General features: G+C 41.5%; 2 protein-coding genes across 3 annotated transcripts; one reads left to right on the forward strand and one right to left on the reverse strand.

Annotated features, from left to right (window-relative positions):
* On the forward strand, window positions 1-12,845 carry LOC124148793 (peptidyl-prolyl cis-trans isomerase FKBP4-like). Of its 2 annotated transcripts, XM_046520087.2 has the most exons (10): window positions 1-384; window positions 1,891-2,055; window positions 2,701-2,799; window positions 3,871-4,118; window positions 5,123-5,206; window positions 6,055-6,291; window positions 7,402-7,602; window positions 9,479-9,484; window positions 9,736-9,915; window positions 10,865-12,845. In XM_046520087.2, exons 1-9 carry the CDS (start codon window positions 153-155, stop codon window positions 9,880-9,882), a joined length of 1,419 nt encoding a protein of 472 aa, XP_046376043.1. In that variant the 5' UTR covers window positions 1-152; the 3' UTR covers window positions 9,883-9,915; window positions 10,865-12,845. The 2 variants fall into 2 exon arrangements, with proteins under 2 accessions (XP_046376043.1, XP_046376044.1); XM_046520088.2 differs by lacking the exons at window positions 9,479-9,484; window positions 9,736-9,915.
* A 1,733-nt stretch (window positions 12,846-14,578) lies between these two features.
* On the reverse strand, window positions 14,579-19,416 carry LOC124148792 (poly [ADP-ribose] polymerase tankyrase-1-like). Its single transcript, XM_046520086.2, has 2 exons — window positions 19,285-19,416; window positions 14,579-16,996 (listed from the first exon to the last, which is right to left on the reverse strand). The coding sequence occupies exon 2, from the start codon at window positions 16,950-16,952 to the stop codon at window positions 14,943-14,945; it is 2,010 nt and encodes a 669-aa protein (XP_046376042.2). The 5' UTR covers window positions 16,953-16,996; window positions 19,285-19,416; the 3' UTR covers window positions 14,579-14,942.
* Window positions 19,417-19,795: the final 379 nt, after the last annotated feature.

A 19,795-nucleotide genomic window follows, 5' to 3' on the forward strand; every position in this document is an offset into this window, starting at 1 on the left:
GTGGGTGAAAATACATTCGCGAATCTCACATGGTCAGAAACATCTAGAATCAAGATCAGCTCGTCCTCAGTGTCGATCGTTTGGGGGTTAAGACAAACATTTCATTTTTGTGTGAAATTTTTAATAGGACGTGATACAACACATTTGAGAACATGGAAACCGATAAGGCCCAAGAAGAACAGAAACCATCAGAAAGTGCAGTAGATATTTCTCTCGAATCGGACGGTGGAATTTTGAAAGAAATTTTACGAGATGGCGAAGGCCACACAAGTCCATCTCCTGGAGACACCGTGTTTGTTCATTATGTCGGGACACTTACAAATGGGGAACAGTTTGATTCTAGCAGAGATAGGGGCGAGAAGTTTGAATTTCAGCTGGGAAGAGGTAGGTAACGAGCACAAACGAACTGGCCGGAATAGCGAAACTAAAACTATGCGATAACTGACATTATCTCAGACCATCTATAATCTTCATGTCGGTGTTATTTAGTTATTTCACTGTTGGTGGAATTTTATCGATGCGAGATGATTATTTTCATTTATTGTGTTAAAAATAATTGTTTTGTGAAGCGGTCTTTGTGAAAAATTGAGAAGGATTCAGGGGAGATAATCAAATGTTTTACTACTATTTGAATAATTATCTCCCTTCGACCTGATATTCTAGATTTGACTTAAAATCATCTTGTAGTAGTGACTAGAAACAGTGTGTATGATGCATGATTGTTGTAGACTCGGATATTGACGGGCTTAGAACTTCCTTTGTAATGATACATACTGATTGTGGTTGGTTTCACTAAATAGTAGAGACCTGTGAAGATCCGGGGTAGAATAGGTCTTCAGCAACCCATGCTTGCCGTCAAAGGCGACTATGCTTGTCGTAAGAGGCTAATAACTGGATCAGGTGGTCAGGCTCGCTGACTTGGTTGATGCATGGCATCGTTTTCCAATTGCGTGGGTCAATTTGTATTGTGACCAAGAAGAAATTAAGAATGAAAACAATTTAAGAATTTTAGTTTGCCTTTGACTCTCAAATTAAGTGACTGACAATTTCCAAATTGAGCCTTTTTTCAAAGATAAGACGCCAATTAATTTGTGTTCTTGTGAATACAATACACACATGATACAGACACCATCAAGTTGTATTTATTTTGGTATGTTTTTAATGGAGGCCATCATGAATTCTACCATGTCTACTATTTTCAATAAGATATCGTAATGATTCATCACCAGTTTGTTTTAAATTTCTGTAGTTGCGATATGGCTGAAATAATGCCGATACGACTTTAAATTTTAACACACTCACTTAATTTTCTTTATAAGACTTTAGTTAGACATTACAGAAACAAAGTAAATTGGTCTTTGAGTTGAAAACTGTTGTTGAGCTTCAACACTTGACTCTTCTTCACACACTTGCTTGATGATAACATTTGAATCCGAAGCCATTGGTCGAAAGCTTGAGGTAGTTCGTTTTAACAATTGCAACTCTAAAGTTTGAAACTTGGCATTATGGCATAGAATGTCACCTGTATCCATAGCCATTTTGGACCCAGGAAGATTCCGGGGTAGAATAGGTCTTCTGCAACCCATGCTTGCCATAAAAGGTGACTATGCTTGTCGTAAGAGGCGACTAACAGGATCCGGTGGTCAGACTCGCTGACTTGGTTGATGCATGTCATCGATCCCAAATGCGTGGATCGATGCTCATGATATCAATCACTGTATTGTCTGGTCCAGACTCGATTATCTACAGATTGCCGTCATATAGTTGGAATATTGCTGAGTGCGGTGTTAAACAACAAACCAACCACAGCCATTTTGGATGATTACCGGGTATCAGCATGTCCGTCATTTTCTTTGTTTGAATTTTGATTGAATTACTGTCCTATTTCAGGTAAGGTGATCAAGGCATGGGATCAGGGCGTGGCAACGATGAAGCGTGGGGAGCTGGCCAAGCTGTGGTGTAAACCGGAGTATGCCTATGGCGAGGCAGGTGCCCCGCCCAAGATCCCCCCTAATGCTACACTTGTATTTGAAGTAGAATTATTTGACTGGAAAGGTAAATACATCAACATGACGAAAGGGAGGTTTGCAAAAATAGCAGGCCAGATTTTACGTCTTGTTTTCAGATTTTTTAGTGAAAATTCAAGATCAATAGGCATATAAAAAGTGATTTCAGATTTCTTTTTTAGTTCTTCAAAAGGTTATGTGAATATATTGCCTTGTGCACAGTGTTAGTTACCAAAGGCTTGTCGAATATATATATAATATGTTCAAGGCTGATCCATGACTTTTCTGCCAATTTGAATCTTAACCATGGTGTTCTTCATAAATGTAGATGCTTCTGTGAAGTGAATTATTTAGTATTGATATTCATAAGTTTGTATAGGTATTCGTAAATTTGAAACGATAAAAGTTAAAGATATTGCAATGTACAATGCGTAAATGACATCCAGACTATTTTTGTGTGATGAAAACGTAAGTTTGCATTCGACAAATAAAAAACAAAATTCAACGATTTTCCCTTTTGTATTGCAATTGTGCACAAAATCTGTCCACCAATTAAAAAAAGTCTCCCCAAAGGATCATAAAAAAACTATAAATGGTTCGATACCAGCTTTCCTGTCGATATTATTCGATGGCTTTTGAAGATATTAATCAAGATGCTTCTTTAGAAAAATGATTATTTATGTTACGTTTGCAGGTGATGATATAACGGAAAGTAAAGATGGTGGCATCATTAAGCATGAAATAAAGAAAGGCGAGGGGTTCAACACTCCAAATGATGGTGCTATGGTAAATAGTAAGTGGAAACTTGATCAGAATTTTTAGATTAACTGGATTATGTGTATTCGTACAGTGATGACATCAAATCATTCCTCATAGTACTTGGGTGGCAGTGGTGTAGCCTTTTGATTAAAGCGTTCACTTGTCACGCCCAAAACCTGGGTTCGTTTCCCACATGAGTACAATGTATGAAGCCCATTTCTAATGCCCCCCGCCGTGATATTTGCAGGAATATTGCTAAAAGCGGCGTAAAACCTCACTCACTCACTCATTCACTCATAGTACATGTGGGCATGAGTTGCCCAGTCATCTAAGGTGCCCCAATTTACTGTCCAGAGTTGCTTCCCTTAGGAATGCCAGGAACCTATGATTGTAGGTCCTCATCCTAGATTCACCCTGATGTTTCTTGGTTTATCAAGGGTACAATGTGTGAAGCCCATTTGTGGTGTCCCACGCCATGATATTTGTGGAATATTGCTTTAAGAGGCAAAAAAATCATACTCACTCACTCATTCTTGGTTTATCAGCACAATATATCTGTTCTCTTGGGTTTCATAAAAGTGGTAAACATCTAAACCCTGCATCACTTCAGGCTTTCCTCCAACATTAAACTGACTCACTGATGATACCCATCATTGGTTTGCCTTTGTCAGATTGGTATATTTATAGGCTACCTTGACGATTGCTGACTGCTATTTACTCAAGCAATAATCGTTGTTTACAACTGTCCTGTGAAGATCCGGCCGAGAATAGGTCTTCAGCAACCCATGCTTGTTGTAAGAGGTCACTATGCTTGTCGTAAAAGGCAACTAACGGGATCGGGTGGTCAGGCTCGCTGACTTGGTTGATGCAATTCATCGTATCCCAATTGCATGGATCGATGCTCATGAAATCAATCACTGGATTGTCTGGCCCAGACTTGATTATTTACAGACTGCCGTCACATAGCTTGAATATTGCTGAGTGCAGCATTAAACAACAAACCTACAAACAAACAATGTTAACTTCTAAGTTAACACAACAACCTAATTGATAATTGAAAGCATTAAGCAAGCAACTTATAAGTTTGTGTGTGGATTTCTTGCAGTTCATTATAGTGGTCGATACGAAGGTAAAGTTTTTGAAGATCGCGATGTAGAGTTCGAAGTTGGAGAGGGGGCAGACAAGGGCGTTGTAGAAGGCCTCGAGATAATTGCCAAAAACTTAAAAAGTGGTGAGAGAGCGAGGTTCGATGTTTCCTCCAAATATGCCTATGGAGCTGCCGGGAATACGGACTTCAATATTCCCCCTGGAGCCGCCGTGGAGTATGAAGTTGAGATGAAGTCCTTTGAAAAGGTAGGATTTGAGATGTGTAGTTCTTAGGTGACTTGTGTTTCACTGCTATCAGGAGCAATAAAGAGGAATTATTATTGCTTTCAATACAACGTAAAGATACCTCAGATATTAGAAATTAAAAAACAACATTTTGTCCCAGTATACATGTCACATAGTTTTGAATCCTAGATAACCCTGGTCAGTGTGAGAACAATACGAAGCCAAACTGTTTCATAACGCAAAATTTCCGCCATCATTAGGTTTTTAGAAAATTGGTTTGTCCCGTTCAAATGTTTCCATGTCCTACAAAACCACATATTGATACCATGGAAATATGAGTACTTAGAGTTACCTACCCTTGCAACATTTGGTACAAGCTCCTTCCCAGCACTCGACACCTTCGTTACACTCTCGGTAACATCGCTGCCGTCAGTGTGGGCGCAGCCATTACAAGAATCTTGAAATTTGCCCTCTAACCCCAAATATAGTTAGGTTTATACTTTTGTTCATGTCTTTGGGAATACCATCAGTGAATTTTGAAAAGGTTTACGACTGACCAGATTTCCCAGATAAATTTACCTTTTTGTTTGTTTAATCAGATTGGTTTGAGATTACAGACTAACGGAAAATCAGCTGGTCGGATTGTCTGGTTCAGGCTTGATTATTTACAGCTGGAATATTGCTGAGTGCGGCTTTAAACAACAAACAAACAAAACATGATAGTTGAAATGAAATATAAATTCAAATTGACAAACAAAGAAAACAATTTCGCTGGGGTAAGAGTATTCAGGATCGCGGCAGGCATCGCGGCTGTCATCACTTGTTGGTAAACATAACAGTCAGTTGGTTGCGAGTCTAACTCCACATATGGTTGTAGCCACCTATCACAGTGGGGAGCTTTGACTGGTTGCCGCTATAGTATAGAGAGCTCTGTGAATGGCCTGTTGCTGTGTGGAGCTTGTATTTGGTAAGCTCAGCAGATATTGGTAGGTTTGTGTTGTTGACCAGTTGTCGCTCTGTTCCAGGTGAAGGAAGGCTGGGAGATGGACACAAAGGAGAAGCTGGAACAGTCGGAGATCGCCAAATCTAAAGGAACAACGTTTTTTAAGGTACCAAAGTTGCAAACATGGAATTAGGCACGGTTTGCCAGTTAAATCTGTAGGTATTGAGATGTTGTGAGTGTTTGGCCTTACTGCATGAGGGTGCCATATAGGACTGAGTAGCAAGGGTTCTTCATACTAGGAGAGGGGGTCATCTCACCTGGAGTAGGGGGTGGGGGGGTGTGTGTGTTTAGTCATACCTACACAGGAGAGAGGGTCATCATACCTGGAGAGAGGGGGGGGGGTCACAATACGGGGGGGGGCTCATCCATAATCCATGTGATCTCCATAACATTGTGATGATGCTCACAAGAACCAGGCAGAACGTTCCTTTAAAATAATTTGAAACTGGCAAACATTGCCGTCAGTGTTCAAGTATATCTTACAATTTTGATTTCCCAAATGGAACCAAGTCCTGGTGTCCCCATGTGTGACGAGGCTGGAGTATTGCTCAAGGTGGAGTAAAAACCACCTCACTCCGTGTGTCTCTGTTGCAATTGAGGGCAGTTGGGTAGCCATGCGGGTAAGGTGTACACTCATCACATCATCTTTTCTATTCCTATTTAAGAAGGGGCGGTCTGGTAGCCTAGTGGTTAAAGCATTAGCTCGTAACGCCGAAGACCTGGTTTTGATTCCTGACATGGGTACAATGTGTGAAGCCCATTTCTGGTGTCCCCCGCTGGGATATTGCTGGAATATTGCTAAAATCGGCGTAAAACCATACTCACTCACTCTATTTAAGAAAGCTGTGTCTGCGCTTTCCCTGCTGGGTACACTGTGTGGAGCCCATTTCTGGTGTCACCTGTGTGACAATGAGGACTATTACTCACTCCATGTCTCTGGCTTTGTAATTTCAGGCTGAGAATTATAAGAAGGCGATACAGCACTACCAGAAGATTGTGTCGTACCTGGAGTTTGAGACGAGCCTGGAAGAGGAGGATCAGAAGAAGCGAGATGCGTTGATGTTGGCGGCGCACCTCAACTCCGCCATGTGCCACCTCAAGACCGGGGACAGTCTCAAGGCCGTGGAGCAGTGTGATAAGGCTCTCGAGTTTGATAAAAATAGTGCCAAGGCTTTATTCAGGAGGGGACAGGTGAAATATTATAATACAGTCTCTATAGTGTTACAAAGATGTCCTGGTACCTGTAATTGTCTTTATTATCTTGTTGGGGTGTCATCTATACATCTCAAAATTTTAGTTGACAGTTATAAGTATATGGTTATATATGAGAGATTCGATTATCTTAGCGCAGTGATAGTGATAAGTTTATTATAAAGTATGAGATTTACAATCCTCTCAGTGCTATATGACAGTCAGTATGGGAGTTACCATCCTCTTAGTGCTATATGACAGTCAGTATGGGAGTTACGATGCTCTTAGTGCTATATGACAGTCAGTATGAGATTTATGGCTAAGGCAGTGCATGGATACTCCCAATGTAATCCATTGACTCAGGACTAATCCCGACTGTCTCGCAGATAATTTTAAGTCTACTTACATATTCAGTTTTATTATAATTCCTTGTAGACTTTCAGGTAATTGTTTGTATTATTACAACTGAATGAAGACTTGATTTGTCTCTTAGTTTTTTGCGATTGTTCAATATTTATAATGTCTGAGTAATTTTGAAGATGGGCAGGCAATCTCGGGTGACCTGCCCGACTACCTTGTTGGGTGTTATATTATTTCCCACGCTGTGGGCATTGCCCTGACACATGTCCTATTCACAAGGATACATGGCTGGAAGCACTACCTCATCACATTTCATCATTTTAGACCGCCTCCGTGGTCTAGTGGTAGAGCGGAAGGTCCGGGGTTCGATCCCCGGCCGCGTCATACCAAAAGACGTTAAAAGATGGTACTTGTTGTTACCCTGTCTGGCGCTCAGCATTAAGGGGCTAAAACAAGGACTGGTCGGCTCGGAGTCGGTATACTGTGTCTGAGTGGGGTATTCATGTTAAACTGCGGCATGGTATCTCAGTAGGCTAGCACTTTAAATCGGCATCAGTCCGGACTAGTACAAGCAGCCACACAAACACACACACGTACATGCACGTCACTATATAAGTGCAATAATCTTGGACACGACGTTAAACCCAATTTCATCTCCCCTCATCATTTGAGGGTCAGCCGGATCTGAACAGGCTGTGAACTAACTTTTTTAAGAAGTCAGCCTTATGAGAATATGTTTTTCTGCGCTAGGCACGATTCCAGACTAGCGAGTACGAAAAGGCTCGAGGCAACTACGAGGAAGTGTTGAAGGTGGAACCCGATAATAAGGCAGCCAGGAATCAAATAGCTCAGTGCAACCAGAAAATAAAACAGTTCAACGATAAGCAGAAGAAGATCTATGCAGGAATGTTTACAAAGTTTGCAGAGCGAGATGCGAAGAACGTTCCAAAGGTAAGCAGTGTGTGATATGTGGTTATGTATTGAAAACAGGTTGTAGTTAGTTTCACAACTTTGGATGTTGATACTTATTACTGTTACCCAAACTTTTTTTAAACACTGATGTCATGAATAACATTGATGCAATGGGTTTAGTTATAAACTGATTTCTTGCAAATTGATTACATAACTCTGATTTTACTAGCCATTCGATGCATTTATGCCAATCAGTATTTTCATTATGTGATGGAAATGAATAAAAAACATGGAATTGAATGCTAATTATACTTGATAAATATATATGTTGCAAAGATGGTTGGAGCTTGTTTGTTTGTTGTTTAATGCCGCACTCAGCAATATTCCAGCTGTATGATGGCGGTCTCTAAGGAATCGAGTCTGGACCCAACAATCCAGTGATTGATAACATGAGCATCGATCCACGCAATTGGGATATGATGACATGCATCGAGCAAGTCAGCGAGCCTGACCACCCGATACCTTTAGTTGCCTCTTAAGGCAAGCATAGTCACCTTTTACGGCAAGCGTGGGTTGCTGAAGACCTATTCTACCCCGGATCTTCACGGGTCTGAGCTTGTTGCCACATGCACTTAAACATGGGATTTATTACGTTAGTTTGTTATTCACTTGTACACCATTTTGGGTGTCCTGGCTATTCATAATACTCATGGTCCAATGTGAGTTAGTGAGTTGGATTTAACGCCTTTTAACAGTATTCCAGTGATATCACGGCGTGTCAGCTTAATGTGGGAGGAAAGCCCGAAGTGATGCAGGTCTCGAACGTTTACCACTTCAGTGAAACCCATGAGCATGGGTATGGTGCTGACAAACCTAGAAGTAGAAACATAATCGGGGCGAACCGGGATTCGAACCCACAATTTTTGGTTTCTGGCGTGTCCAAGGGATGCAACTCTGCACAGCGAATCGCGACGCCTTAGACGACTGAAATAACTCTGATTGAACATGATTGACCTGATAACTGATGTTAGCCAGGTACGCAAAGATTGCAATGATGTGGCAATGTCGATACCCCACGTTACGTGTGAGTGTTGATTGTCTGCTGATTGTAATTGGCACTTCCCTGGAAGTGTACTGTAGTAATGGAATTATTACAAGTATGTTGGACCGCCTCCATGGTCTAGTCGGTAGAGTTTCTGCCCAGAGAGTGGATGGTCCAGTGTTCTATCCCCGTCTGCGGCATACCAAAAGATATTAAAAGATGGTACTTGTTGTTACCCTGTCTGGCTCTCAGCATTAAGGGGCTAAAACAAGGACTGGTCGGCTCCGAGTGAGTATACTGTGTCTGAGTGGGGTATTCATGTTAAACTGCGGCATGGTATCTCAGTGAGCTAGCACTATAAAATTGGCCTCAGTACAAGCAGCCAGACACACACATTTGCATGCACATCGCTATATAAGTGCAGTTATCTTGGACGGTTAACCTTACCTCACCTCACCTCACCTCACCTTGATACAATCATGAGGCCACTCAGCGTGACATTTCTGACTTATACTTTGAGTACTACGTCTGATCCTGACCATTTATTATTATTTATTTACTTTTGTATGACTGCCCTTAATTGTACAAAATAATATAATAATTAATTCAACATATCTATATTTATAATATATTTTTAAAATTTTGAAAATTAGGAAATCAATCTCAAATCAAACCCGAGAAGATTTTGTTGTTGTTTGTGTTTGCCTCCTGGGGTAATCATGGTAATGGCTGAGGAACTTTGTAAAACAAGAAACTACATTAGCCTGGCCCTATGGTCAGTCAACAGATGCATGTACGTCATTGTCTTGAAATAATCAGTGTCTGTGTTATTTTGGTTCTGTTTGCCTTTTTTTCATATAAACCCTGGTGCAGTACAAGGTAAAATTCATAACGTATCTCATAACGTATCTCATAAAAAAACAAAAACAGTTTTAGTTTTCGCAAAGTCAATTCTCTCACATTAATTTATCTTTTTGCAAAGGAAAGACCCAAGATGCTTCTAAATTTAAGACTTGGCATTTCACATCTTAAGCTCTCTTGCCAAGAAAACTATTGACAAAATTTGATAATTCCAAAATTGGTTAATTGTGCCAAAGCAAGTTTTTAAGTCTCTTCCTGTTTGCTTATAGGTAATAAATAATGACGATCTGGTAGTGGATGAATGGACGAATGATATGGCTCGGGGAATGATGCCCCTCGAACAGGAAATGGAAGCCTTTGGCGAGAAAATGCCAGACAAAGATGCGTCAAATGCAAACGGAACAGAAGACATGTGACACATTGAACAATAGCCACACTGACTCTGCAGGGTACGATATAGAAGCATAATGTACATGATGTATTGACATACAATTTTGGCACGCAATTTTGCACAAATTTTTGGCGTTATATTTTCTTGGCAAGAGTAGAAGCCATACATTTTTTTCTGCCAAGAGGTACAAAAATGATATATGGCATCTTGTCTGTGTTGATTTGAGGTTAATTTCTTTAGATAAATCTGTTAGTTAAACCAAAATAGATTGTGTTTTAAAAAAACATTTTTTCAACATTCTGAATGTTTCAGATTTTTTTACTTTGGGATAATAAGAGTTATCCTCTAAACAAGTTGTTGCCAAATCATACACGACACCACATACCCTGTGTGTTAAGTAGGACTGGGATTTAAATCTTCCTGTATGACAGTCATACACTTTGATGTGTTGAAGCTTTTCCGTAGAACCAGTACTCAGGCGCCTGACCATGCTTGCCGTAAAAGGCAACTATGCTTGTCGTAAGAAGCAACTAACAGGATCGGATGGTCAGACTCGCTGACTTGGTTGATGCATGTCAACATATCCCAATTGCGTGGATCGATGCTCATGACATCGATCACTGGATTGTCTCATCCAGACTAGATCATTTACCAACCGCCGTCATATAGCTTGAATATTGCTGAAGCAACAAATGTGCCAAAGTCATTTGATTGTGGGCTTAAATCCAAGATTCGACCTGATCTGTATTCTTGGTTTGCAAGCGCCACAGCTATACTCATAGGTTTCAATTTTACCATCGTGATAAACGTCTAAGACCTGGCTGTATCTACCAAGGCACTGCAATATGCAGTGCAGAGTTGTGTCCCTTGGCATGCCAGAATTCTTGACCGTGATCTGTGACCTGCATCACGTCAAGCTTTCCTTCCACATCAGTCTGACACGTCCTGGGATGTTTGATGTACTGTTAAAAATGTGTCAAACCCAACAGTGTCATTTTCTTTTGAAGGTGGAAGAGTCGGAGAATGAAGCACCAGAGACCGAAGTGGAGCCAGGTCCAGGGATGGAAAACGGAGGCGACGAATCGTCCGCCACACCAACAGAACCAGCCGAGGTGTAACCTTTGTCCTTGACCCTTTGACCTTTCATTCATTGTTACCTTGATTATGTAGCATTTGTCCATCTCTGAATAAATCAAGAATCTACATTGATACATTTTGTAAACAATTTTATACCTGTCTGTGATTACCACTAAGTGTCTATGAAATTCAAATCATTTTATGGAATTTACATTTTTGTGGTTATGTGAAAATTAGATTGTCATTAACTCGGTGTTTGAAAATGTTGAGATGAAATTAGTGCATTAGCATAAAATGCTGTGAGATTTGTGAGGACCACTGATAATAATATACCTGTCAGTGTCTCTGTGTCAACATTGGGGCAGTGGGGTAGCCTAGTGGTTAAAATGTTCGCTCATCACGCCGAAAACCCAGGTTCGATTCCCCACATGGGTACAATGTGTGAAGCCCATTTTTTGGTGTCCCCGCCGTGATATTGCTAAAAGCGGTGTAAAAAAGTACTCACTCAACTCACTGTGTCAACATCACATGACCTGGTCAGCTGACCTATGGCCTGGTCAGCAGAGTTAGCACCCCTTGTGAAAAATGTAAAGGAATATCTGTAGATTAACTGCAGAGCTATGAGGAATTACAGATTATTTGTCCAAAGTGAAATCTTTAACATAAACTTTAACAAAAGGGCGGTCAGGTAGCCTATTGGTTAAATCGTTCGCTCTTCACGTCAAAGAGCCGGGTTTGAGTCCCGACATGGGTACAATGTGTGAAGCCCATTTCTGGTGACCCCCGCCGTTATATTACTGGAATATTGCTAAAAGCGACATAAAACCCTACTCACTCACTTTAACATAAACTTCTGACTGTTTGACCTTTTGACCCTGGGCCCTGTTCTATGAATTGGTAAAAGTGTTGGTGGTTGTTCAGCTGTGGGAGTTACGATCATGAGAGAGTTAGGATCTTTTTGTGGATTAGGGCCCTTTCTCCGGAGAAGTCCACAAACAGAGATGGCAAGTCATTTATAATCATTTTGATGGGAAATTTGGGGATCAAGAATCTTAAAGGAATACGAATGTGGTTCCTGTGACCAGTTGTTCAGACATGTTGGTACTTTTCATTCATTCTTCATAAGGATGTCTGTATTGTGTTGAGTGTTTCTCATCTTCTACAAGCCCTGTATCACCATCCCACTCAAGACTAAATTATTTTTATTATATCCACTCATTTGCCTGCTAATCATATATGTTCCCTCACTGGATGATACGTAACAAATTTCCTGTTTCTAAGAAGAAAAAAGTATAATATTAGAATAAGGGAGGTAACTCTGCTTCTTGATTTGCTTCGTTCGCGCTCTCCGTCTTAATCAACACTGAACACTGTTACAAGCAATCACTGCGCTTAGAATGTGGCAAGATAGAAATTGTGAACCATTTTGACATATCTAAACCAACTGTCAAATTATCAGTTCCATTTTCAACAAAAGGCAGGGTTTTTTTGTTTTTTTTGTTTTTTGTTGTTGTTGTGTAGTTCCAACTGACTTGAGGCTGAGCATCGATATAAGATACTCAGAAAATAATACGGATGACTTCTCGTGCTTATTTTTTCTCTCCATTCCATCGGCCAAGATCCAAGCTGGACCACTCTCCAGATGTAATCATTATAGGTGAAATATGTGTGTGTTTAATATTACAGGAACTTCAGGTTAGGGTCACCGTCATTTCATGTATATGTTTAGTTTCATCTTTGATGAACATCGACTCATGAAGTTCATATAAAATTCAGTGGGTTTTGTTCGTTGTTAATTTGACCAAATAATTTGTTAACATATTTTTTCAATAGGTCTGTGCTCACTGCAGTGGTAGAGAGCACTGGACATGATTGTTAATATCGTAAACAAATAAACATTGTCTTATTTTATCTGTGTTCTTTGTGAGTTAATCCTGTGGACATTCCATGGTATGTTTTGAGGTGAGCTTTAAGAGAAGGATTAAAGGAGATGATTTCACCTCATACTTTCACTCTTAGGTTTGCCTGGTCCGGACTTAAACATTTCCATGCTACCATGGTGGAGTTGCAGTGGTGCTCACTGCAGTGTTGAACAGTATTCACACTGTTTGATTTACTAGTCATCTAGTTAAGCCAGATTTTTTTTGATTTTTTTTTTTTACGGATTTTGATTTGGTCGATAGGCTGAAAAAATGCATTGAACAGAATTTTAGAATCATCTGAAAGTTTTGATTTGGATCTGTAAGGTGCTAAATATGAATTTATGACAATTTTTGTTGTAAAAGATATTTTATTTATAAAAATCCCTTGTATTATTTTTATTTTCAAAGCGATCTTGGTCGGTGGCATGGAAATGACTTGTCATTCTGATTTGATATGCTAATATTTTTTCTGAAGTTTCGGTGTTCAAGGTCGTTGGATCCATAAAACCAAGCGAAAAAACAATGTAAAGCCTGATGATAATGGGGTGTAATATAGGATGTTCTAGGGATGCTGCTGTTTTTATTTATTTACTAATTGTGTAATGGTTGGTCTAGGTTTGGATTGATGGCGAAATGCATCTTGCATATCCGGTTTTACTTCCTCTGAGACCTGTGAAGATCTTGGATAGAATAGGTCTTCAGCAACCCATGCTTGCCGTAAAAGGCGACTATGCTTGTCGTAAGAGGCGACCAACTGGATCGGGTGGTCAGGCTCGCTGACTTGGATGATGCATGTCATTTATCCCAATTGCGTGGATGGATGCTCATGATATCAATCACTTGATTGGTCTAGACTCGATTATTTACAGACCGCCGTTATATAGCTGGAATATTGCTGAGTGCGGCAAACAAACAAACTTCCTCTGAATTGAAACAAATTTTGCAGCTGTGGTGTACCTAATGCTGATCACATGATCCTATAGGAATATTAATTTAATCAAACCCAGATGCAGGACGGGCATGTCACCATTGTCTGAAATAAAATACAAATACCAGGACCCACAATCCCGCTGGGTCTCTCTATACCATGTTACCCCGTTTAACGGGGCGGTACCATTTACCTGTGAAGCGTTCAAATTTCCGATTCATGTGTAATAATGTTAATGTACATGGAAGATCCACCCCGGGTGGATTCCGGGGTCGAAGTGGTCCAGCAATGCTTATCGTACTAGGCGACTTTTTGGATCGGGGTCTTCAAGCGAAATGGGGGGCGGTCGGGTAGCCTCGTGGTTAAAGCGTCTGCTCGTCACGCCGAAGACCCGGGTTCGACTCCCGACATGGGTACAATGTGTGATATTGCTGGACTATTGCTAAAAGCGGCGTTAAACCATACTCACTCACTCAAGCGAAAGGGGTGAGAGCGTTTGAAAGTACCTCAGGGACGCGGATTGTTGCTCTTATCATTTAAGACTTTATCGAAAACAAATTATACCCAGGATTTCTTGAAAAAAATAATTATGCTTCAGGCTGTTAAAAAAAAGAGTGCCTGCCATATAAATGACACAGTTGCGAGATGTTTTGTTTGTTTGTTTGTTTTTAAAAATCAGGCCCATAGATTTCAATATCATAATATATTTTTTGTAGCTGTGGATGAAAAAATATCAAATATCAAATGATGGTCGGTCGCTAATAAGCAAAGAGCTACTATTTAGTATAGTTTTAATGGTGTGCTTAAAATAATATTTTCAAATAAATACAAAACTCTACTTTTACATCTTCCCCATTGCACATCAACGTTCCCATGCACGCACACGTTCGCACTCATCTTTGACTACAAACGTCGTTCAGACTGGTTTGCCCAGATTGGATTCTGTGCAGGCCGCCATGGAGCTGGATTATTGCTGTGTGCGGCATTAAACATCAAACAAACATTACACTTAACTTCATTCAGCTTATGTTGTGGCTATGATTTCAGTAATTAGGAGCCAACAAATGCTGATCTGACGCAAAATATTAGTTATATTCAAGAATAGATCTTTCTAAAAGGTACCGAAGGCACATTCAAGCTGTGCTGCACTAGCCTTGCCTAGACGGCTACAATTAGTTCAACAGCATCTTTGAAGTATTCGTTCGCCAAATCCATGGCTAGTTTCTTGTCGGCGTTTAAGGCACGTCGGTTTACACCACCCTTTAGCAACATCTCGACAACTTCAAAATGGTGGACGCCATCAACCCGGGTATACTGCGGGAACCCTGACGTGAGCGGCAACTTTACAGCGTCTATCAACTCCAGGACTTCCTCTTTATAAAGCGCCGGAAGTCGGACGTTGTTTTTGAGGTAGACGATGCCTTTCGAGGCAGCAATGTGCAAAGGGGTGTTTCCGAACTTGTCAATAAGTCGTATGTCCTCAGATATTTTGAGAATGCTTTCGACAGCCTTTAGGTGTCCACTTCCGGCAGCAAGATGGATGCAAGGAATTCCACTCGGCCCAACAATTGAAGAATTCGCACCATAGTAGAGAAGAATTATCACAGTTTCGAAATGGCCCATATTTGCGGCTTCTTGAACGGCCGTATTTCCAGCAGCGTTGAGAGCATTTATATTACACTTCGTCGTTAATAACACTCTAACGACATTGTCAGAACCGTTCATGGCAGCTGCATGAAGTGCACTTTGACCTCCTCCATCCAACATGGCGGGGTCAGCGCCATGGTCCAACAGAACATTCACTGCGTTCACATTACCGGTCTGAGCAGCCAGGGTCAAGGGGATTTTGTCCGCTAGCGGTGCATTCACATCACATCCCTCACTAAGGAGTATCTTCAACCGATCTATTTTATTATCCAAAACACAGATATGAATATCACAGGATTTATGGGGATGCTGACGCCTGTAATCACAATCCAACGCCAAATATTGTTTCACCTGCCAGCCGACGGGTAACGTCTCAATCTTTTCAAAAACATGCTGCCCAAGACACCTCCTAATTCGGCGCCTGCAGTGACCTTGTAAGGAGGAAGGCTGGTTTACGTTAAAGTCCTGAAGCTGATCAAAGTCTTCCTGAAAAACTGGTAGGTTCTCCAACATCGTCTCGATCACTTCGAATACATTCCTGCCGCTTAGATCCGTAGCTGGGATCAAGGCGTGCAACAACTTCGCCCTGTGTTTCTGCACAAGTTCATTTTCAGGTCGGGTTTTCAAGACCATGGTAAGCGGAAGTATGACCTTTCCACTTTGTTTGTCCTTGAACTTGGAGTTGGCGTCTGCGCCGTACAGAAGCAGGAACAAGGCCATCTCGTACTGAGGTCTGCAGGGTTGGATTGCAAGATGAAGTGGTGTCATCCCGTCCTTGTCCTTCACTTCAAGGTCACAGCCGTGTTCTGCCAACAAGCATGCGCCGTAGAGTTCGGTGCGGTCGACGGCGACGTGCAATGCCGTCATCATGTGTATGTTCACCATGTTGACGTCACAGCCGTGTGACAGCATCATCTTCAACAAACCAATCATCTCCGTCATCCTCCGTCTTCTCACTTCTAGTTGGTATTTAGACGGAATTGCCGCCATTAAGGGTGTGAACTGAGGGCGGCTGTTGCCTTCATATGTTTGCAGATTTTTATCAGCTCCATTTTCAAGAAGGACTTTTGAAACTTTGACGCTCACGTTAGCACAAGCACGATATAGAGGCGTTTCCCCACTCGAGTCTTGTTGGTTGATATCGGCTCCCCTGTCGATCAGAAGTTGTGCCATCTGGTGGCGGTCATACCATGCCGTAGCACCAAGGGGAGTAACTCCTCTAATATCAGCAAGGTTTATGTCCGTTCCTTTGTTAAGCAAGGCCACGGCGATTTCATATTTGCCATCTTTTGCGGCACAGAACAGTGGCGTTCGTTCAAATTTATTCCCAGCGTTGGGGTTGAAGGTGCGAGACCCCATGATACGAACTGCTATGTTGAACCGCTCAGATTCCAGCGCTTTGGTGAAGGCCGTTTCCCGGATGTAGGTGGCGTTGATGTCAGCGCCTCTTTCAACCAATCGGATGACAGTATCCAGCTCGCCATTTTGGATGGCTTCGTGAAGGCTTGATATGAGCGACATGTTTGTCCTCTTCCACTAATTTAGGTGGACTTGACCAGTCAAGCCTGAAATGTGAAACAGACTACGTGAATATGTGAATATTCATAATGATAATATATAAAATATACAGACCGCCGTCATATGGCTGGAACGTTGCTGAGTGCGGCGTTAAACAACAAACAAACAAAACATTAAATGTATTAAGAAAGCAGTCAATCGACAATTATCAATGAATCTACTTGTACATAGCATGATCATGTTGAATTATCTACTCCCAGTGATTAGTAGAACAAGCGTTATCAATTTGCTTTTCGGATTGAACTTGTACAAATACATTTAATATATATGTGATCATATATCAAATATCTACCACATACGTAACCGTCTGTAATTTGAACAAAGCACACAGTGGTTCCTCCGGGGGAAACCTCTATATTTTCAGTACTCAGTAATTGTACTGCCGACAGACTGGAGTCTGAGAAGTTACACAGCGTGAAAAGCTCGGTTTTCGTTTTCTAGGAACCTACCAATTTCGGAAGGTTTCGGGGGGGATGTAAAATATTTGGTACTTCATTTTGTTCAATAAAGTGTGAAACACATAAAAAAACAATATCAAGAAAACTGAAGATATGCTAAGTTTTCCGGAAAACGGAAAAACACCTTTCATGCTGTGAATGTGTGACTGGAGTGAATATATGACATGTTTCCGTAAAAGGCGACTATGCTTGTCGGAAGAGGCGACTAACGGGATTGGGTGGACAGGCTCGCTGACTTGGTTAATGCACGTCATCATATCCCAATTGCATGGATCGATGCTCATGATGCCAATCACTGGATTGTCTGGTCTAGACTCGATTACTTACAGACCGCCGTCATATAGTTGGAATGTTGCTGAGTGCGGCGTTAAACAACAAACAAACAAATACATCCAGCCTTGGTTGTTGCTGATGCCATCCACATGCATTAGTGACCCTGTCTCGAATGTGCTTCGTCTTAAATCGGTAGATGTTAGATATAAGACCGCGGTTCAAGTCCACGATCTCTGAGTGTGCTCTCACTTTGATTAACAGCAGGCTATAGTTCGGGGCCATTCGGCTTAATCCCCTACCTAAAAGGCGCATGGAGGCTCAATTGTCTCGGGCACTGGCAATTTGCTGTACAGAGTTGTCTCATATAGCCATGCCAGGATCCGATAATCTGCATCTCGGGTTGGCCCTTTTATACGTATACATGATCATTGGTTTCATAAGCTAAAATAGTTCCTCAAAAAACTCAATGTCGCGTAAACTTCAAATTAAAATAATATTTAAGAATTGACTCACTTTGTGTGAGTTCATTGGAGTATGACCGCCGTGATATTGCTGGAATATTGCTAAAAGCGGCGTAAAACCATACTCACTCACTCATTGGAGTATGGACCTTCAGAGAGTGAGGGCCTAATGAATTTCGGAGCCTGCGTGTTCATCACGGGTCGCAGTACGCTGGATGCCATGAATTGTTTATCTGGTTCGCGGATGCTAAAATTCAATTATGGAATTTATATATATTTTTTTTTTTTGCTTGGCAAGAATGACACATCAATAAACTATTGCTAGTCCTAAGCTAATGAGTACGTATGTTCATGTGTATATGTGAAAAGCCCAGTCTAGTGTACTTGTACAAGCTGTGTCCACTGCTATGACTCATGGGTTCATAAATTGGATGCCGAGACAAATTAACTAGTATGCAGGATTGACGCTCATGATATCAATCACTGTTTTTTCTGGTTCAAATGGAATATCTACAGATCACCGTCAAGCAGCTGCCATATATATGAGAGCGGCGTTACCCACCCCCCCCCCCCCCCCCCCCCCCCCCCTCTCCAACAAAAAAACAAAAACAACAACAACAACAAAACAAACAAAACAAAACAACAACAACAAACAAAAAAAGCAAGAAAAAAAAGCAGCAAAGCAAAAAAAAAAAAACAAAAAAACAAAACATATCGAACCCTACCCACACCCATGGCATTGCGGTGGCTTCGGCAGACCACTAACCTATACGATTTTTGTCCGAACCTACCCTGGACCCACTTGCACAAAGCGATCTTAGCGCTAAGATGATCGTAACTCCCATACTTTAACATAGGCTTACAATAGTTGTAGTGCTAAGATCGCTTTGTGCAAGTGGGTCCTGGACATGGTACGTGTTGATCTGGGGCGGTCGGGTAGCCTAGTGGTTAAAGCGTTTGCTCTTCACGCCGAAGACACGGGTTCGATTCCCCACGTGGGTACAATGTGTGAAGCCCATTTCTGGTGTCCCCCGCCGTGAGGTTGCTGGAATATTGCTAAAAGCGGCGTAAAACATTACTCACCCACTCTCATCTTGGATGATGACAAGTTTGAACCGGCATTTCGGCATCAGGCCATACTCACACGAGATGTGAACTCATCCCAGTCTGGTCGGTAAGACTGTGTGACTCAGTATCAGTGGATCAGCCGATATAATATCCTCTACAGCAACCCTTGTAATTGTAATGTGGACAACGCCAGTTGATATCAGCTTCCGGTATTTCAGTCATGTTTGTATTAGCGTGTCCCGCATAACTCACTCGCCTCCAGTTACTGCTGCCATCAGTAAGAGGAGCTTGTAAACCGAGGCGCCAGATAATCTGGTTCCCTGTTGCTATTCCGTCCTGTGACTGGGCGCATGTATTAAGCTGGGGACTGTCTTTCCGCAACTGTCAGTGAGTGCCAGTTTAAGTTGCCAGATTGAAGACTGCGAGATTACTTTTGATGTTTCACATGCTGCTCAGGGATACTGAGATACATGTTGTTTTATTTCCATCTGAATGAGTGTCGAATGTGGTGATGGCAAACCAAGAA

This window comes from Haliotis rufescens, unplaced genomic scaffold (assembly GCF_023055435.1).
Source record: "Haliotis rufescens isolate VD_foot unplaced genomic scaffold, xgHalRufe1.0.p SCAF_6, whole genome shotgun sequence".
NCBI classification, from domain to species: domain Eukaryota; kingdom Metazoa; phylum Mollusca; class Gastropoda; order Lepetellida; family Haliotidae; genus Haliotis; species Haliotis rufescens.

Coding starts and splice junctions, on each gene's coding strand:
- LOC124148793 (XM_046520087.2), top strand. CDS start 153: ATGGAAACCGATAAGGCCCAAGAAGAACAGAAACCATCAGAAAGTGCA. Junction 385..1,890: donor TGAATTTCAGCTGGGAAGAG/GTAGGTAACGAG, acceptor GTCCTATTTCAG/GTAAGGTGATCAAGGCATGG. Junction 2,056..2,700: donor AGAATTATTTGACTGGAAAG/GTAAATACATCA, acceptor TTACGTTTGCAG/GTGATGATATAACGGAAAGT.
- LOC124148792 (XM_046520086.2), bottom strand. CDS start 16,952: ATGTCGCTCATATCAAGCCTTCACGAAGCCATCCAAAATGGCGAGCTG.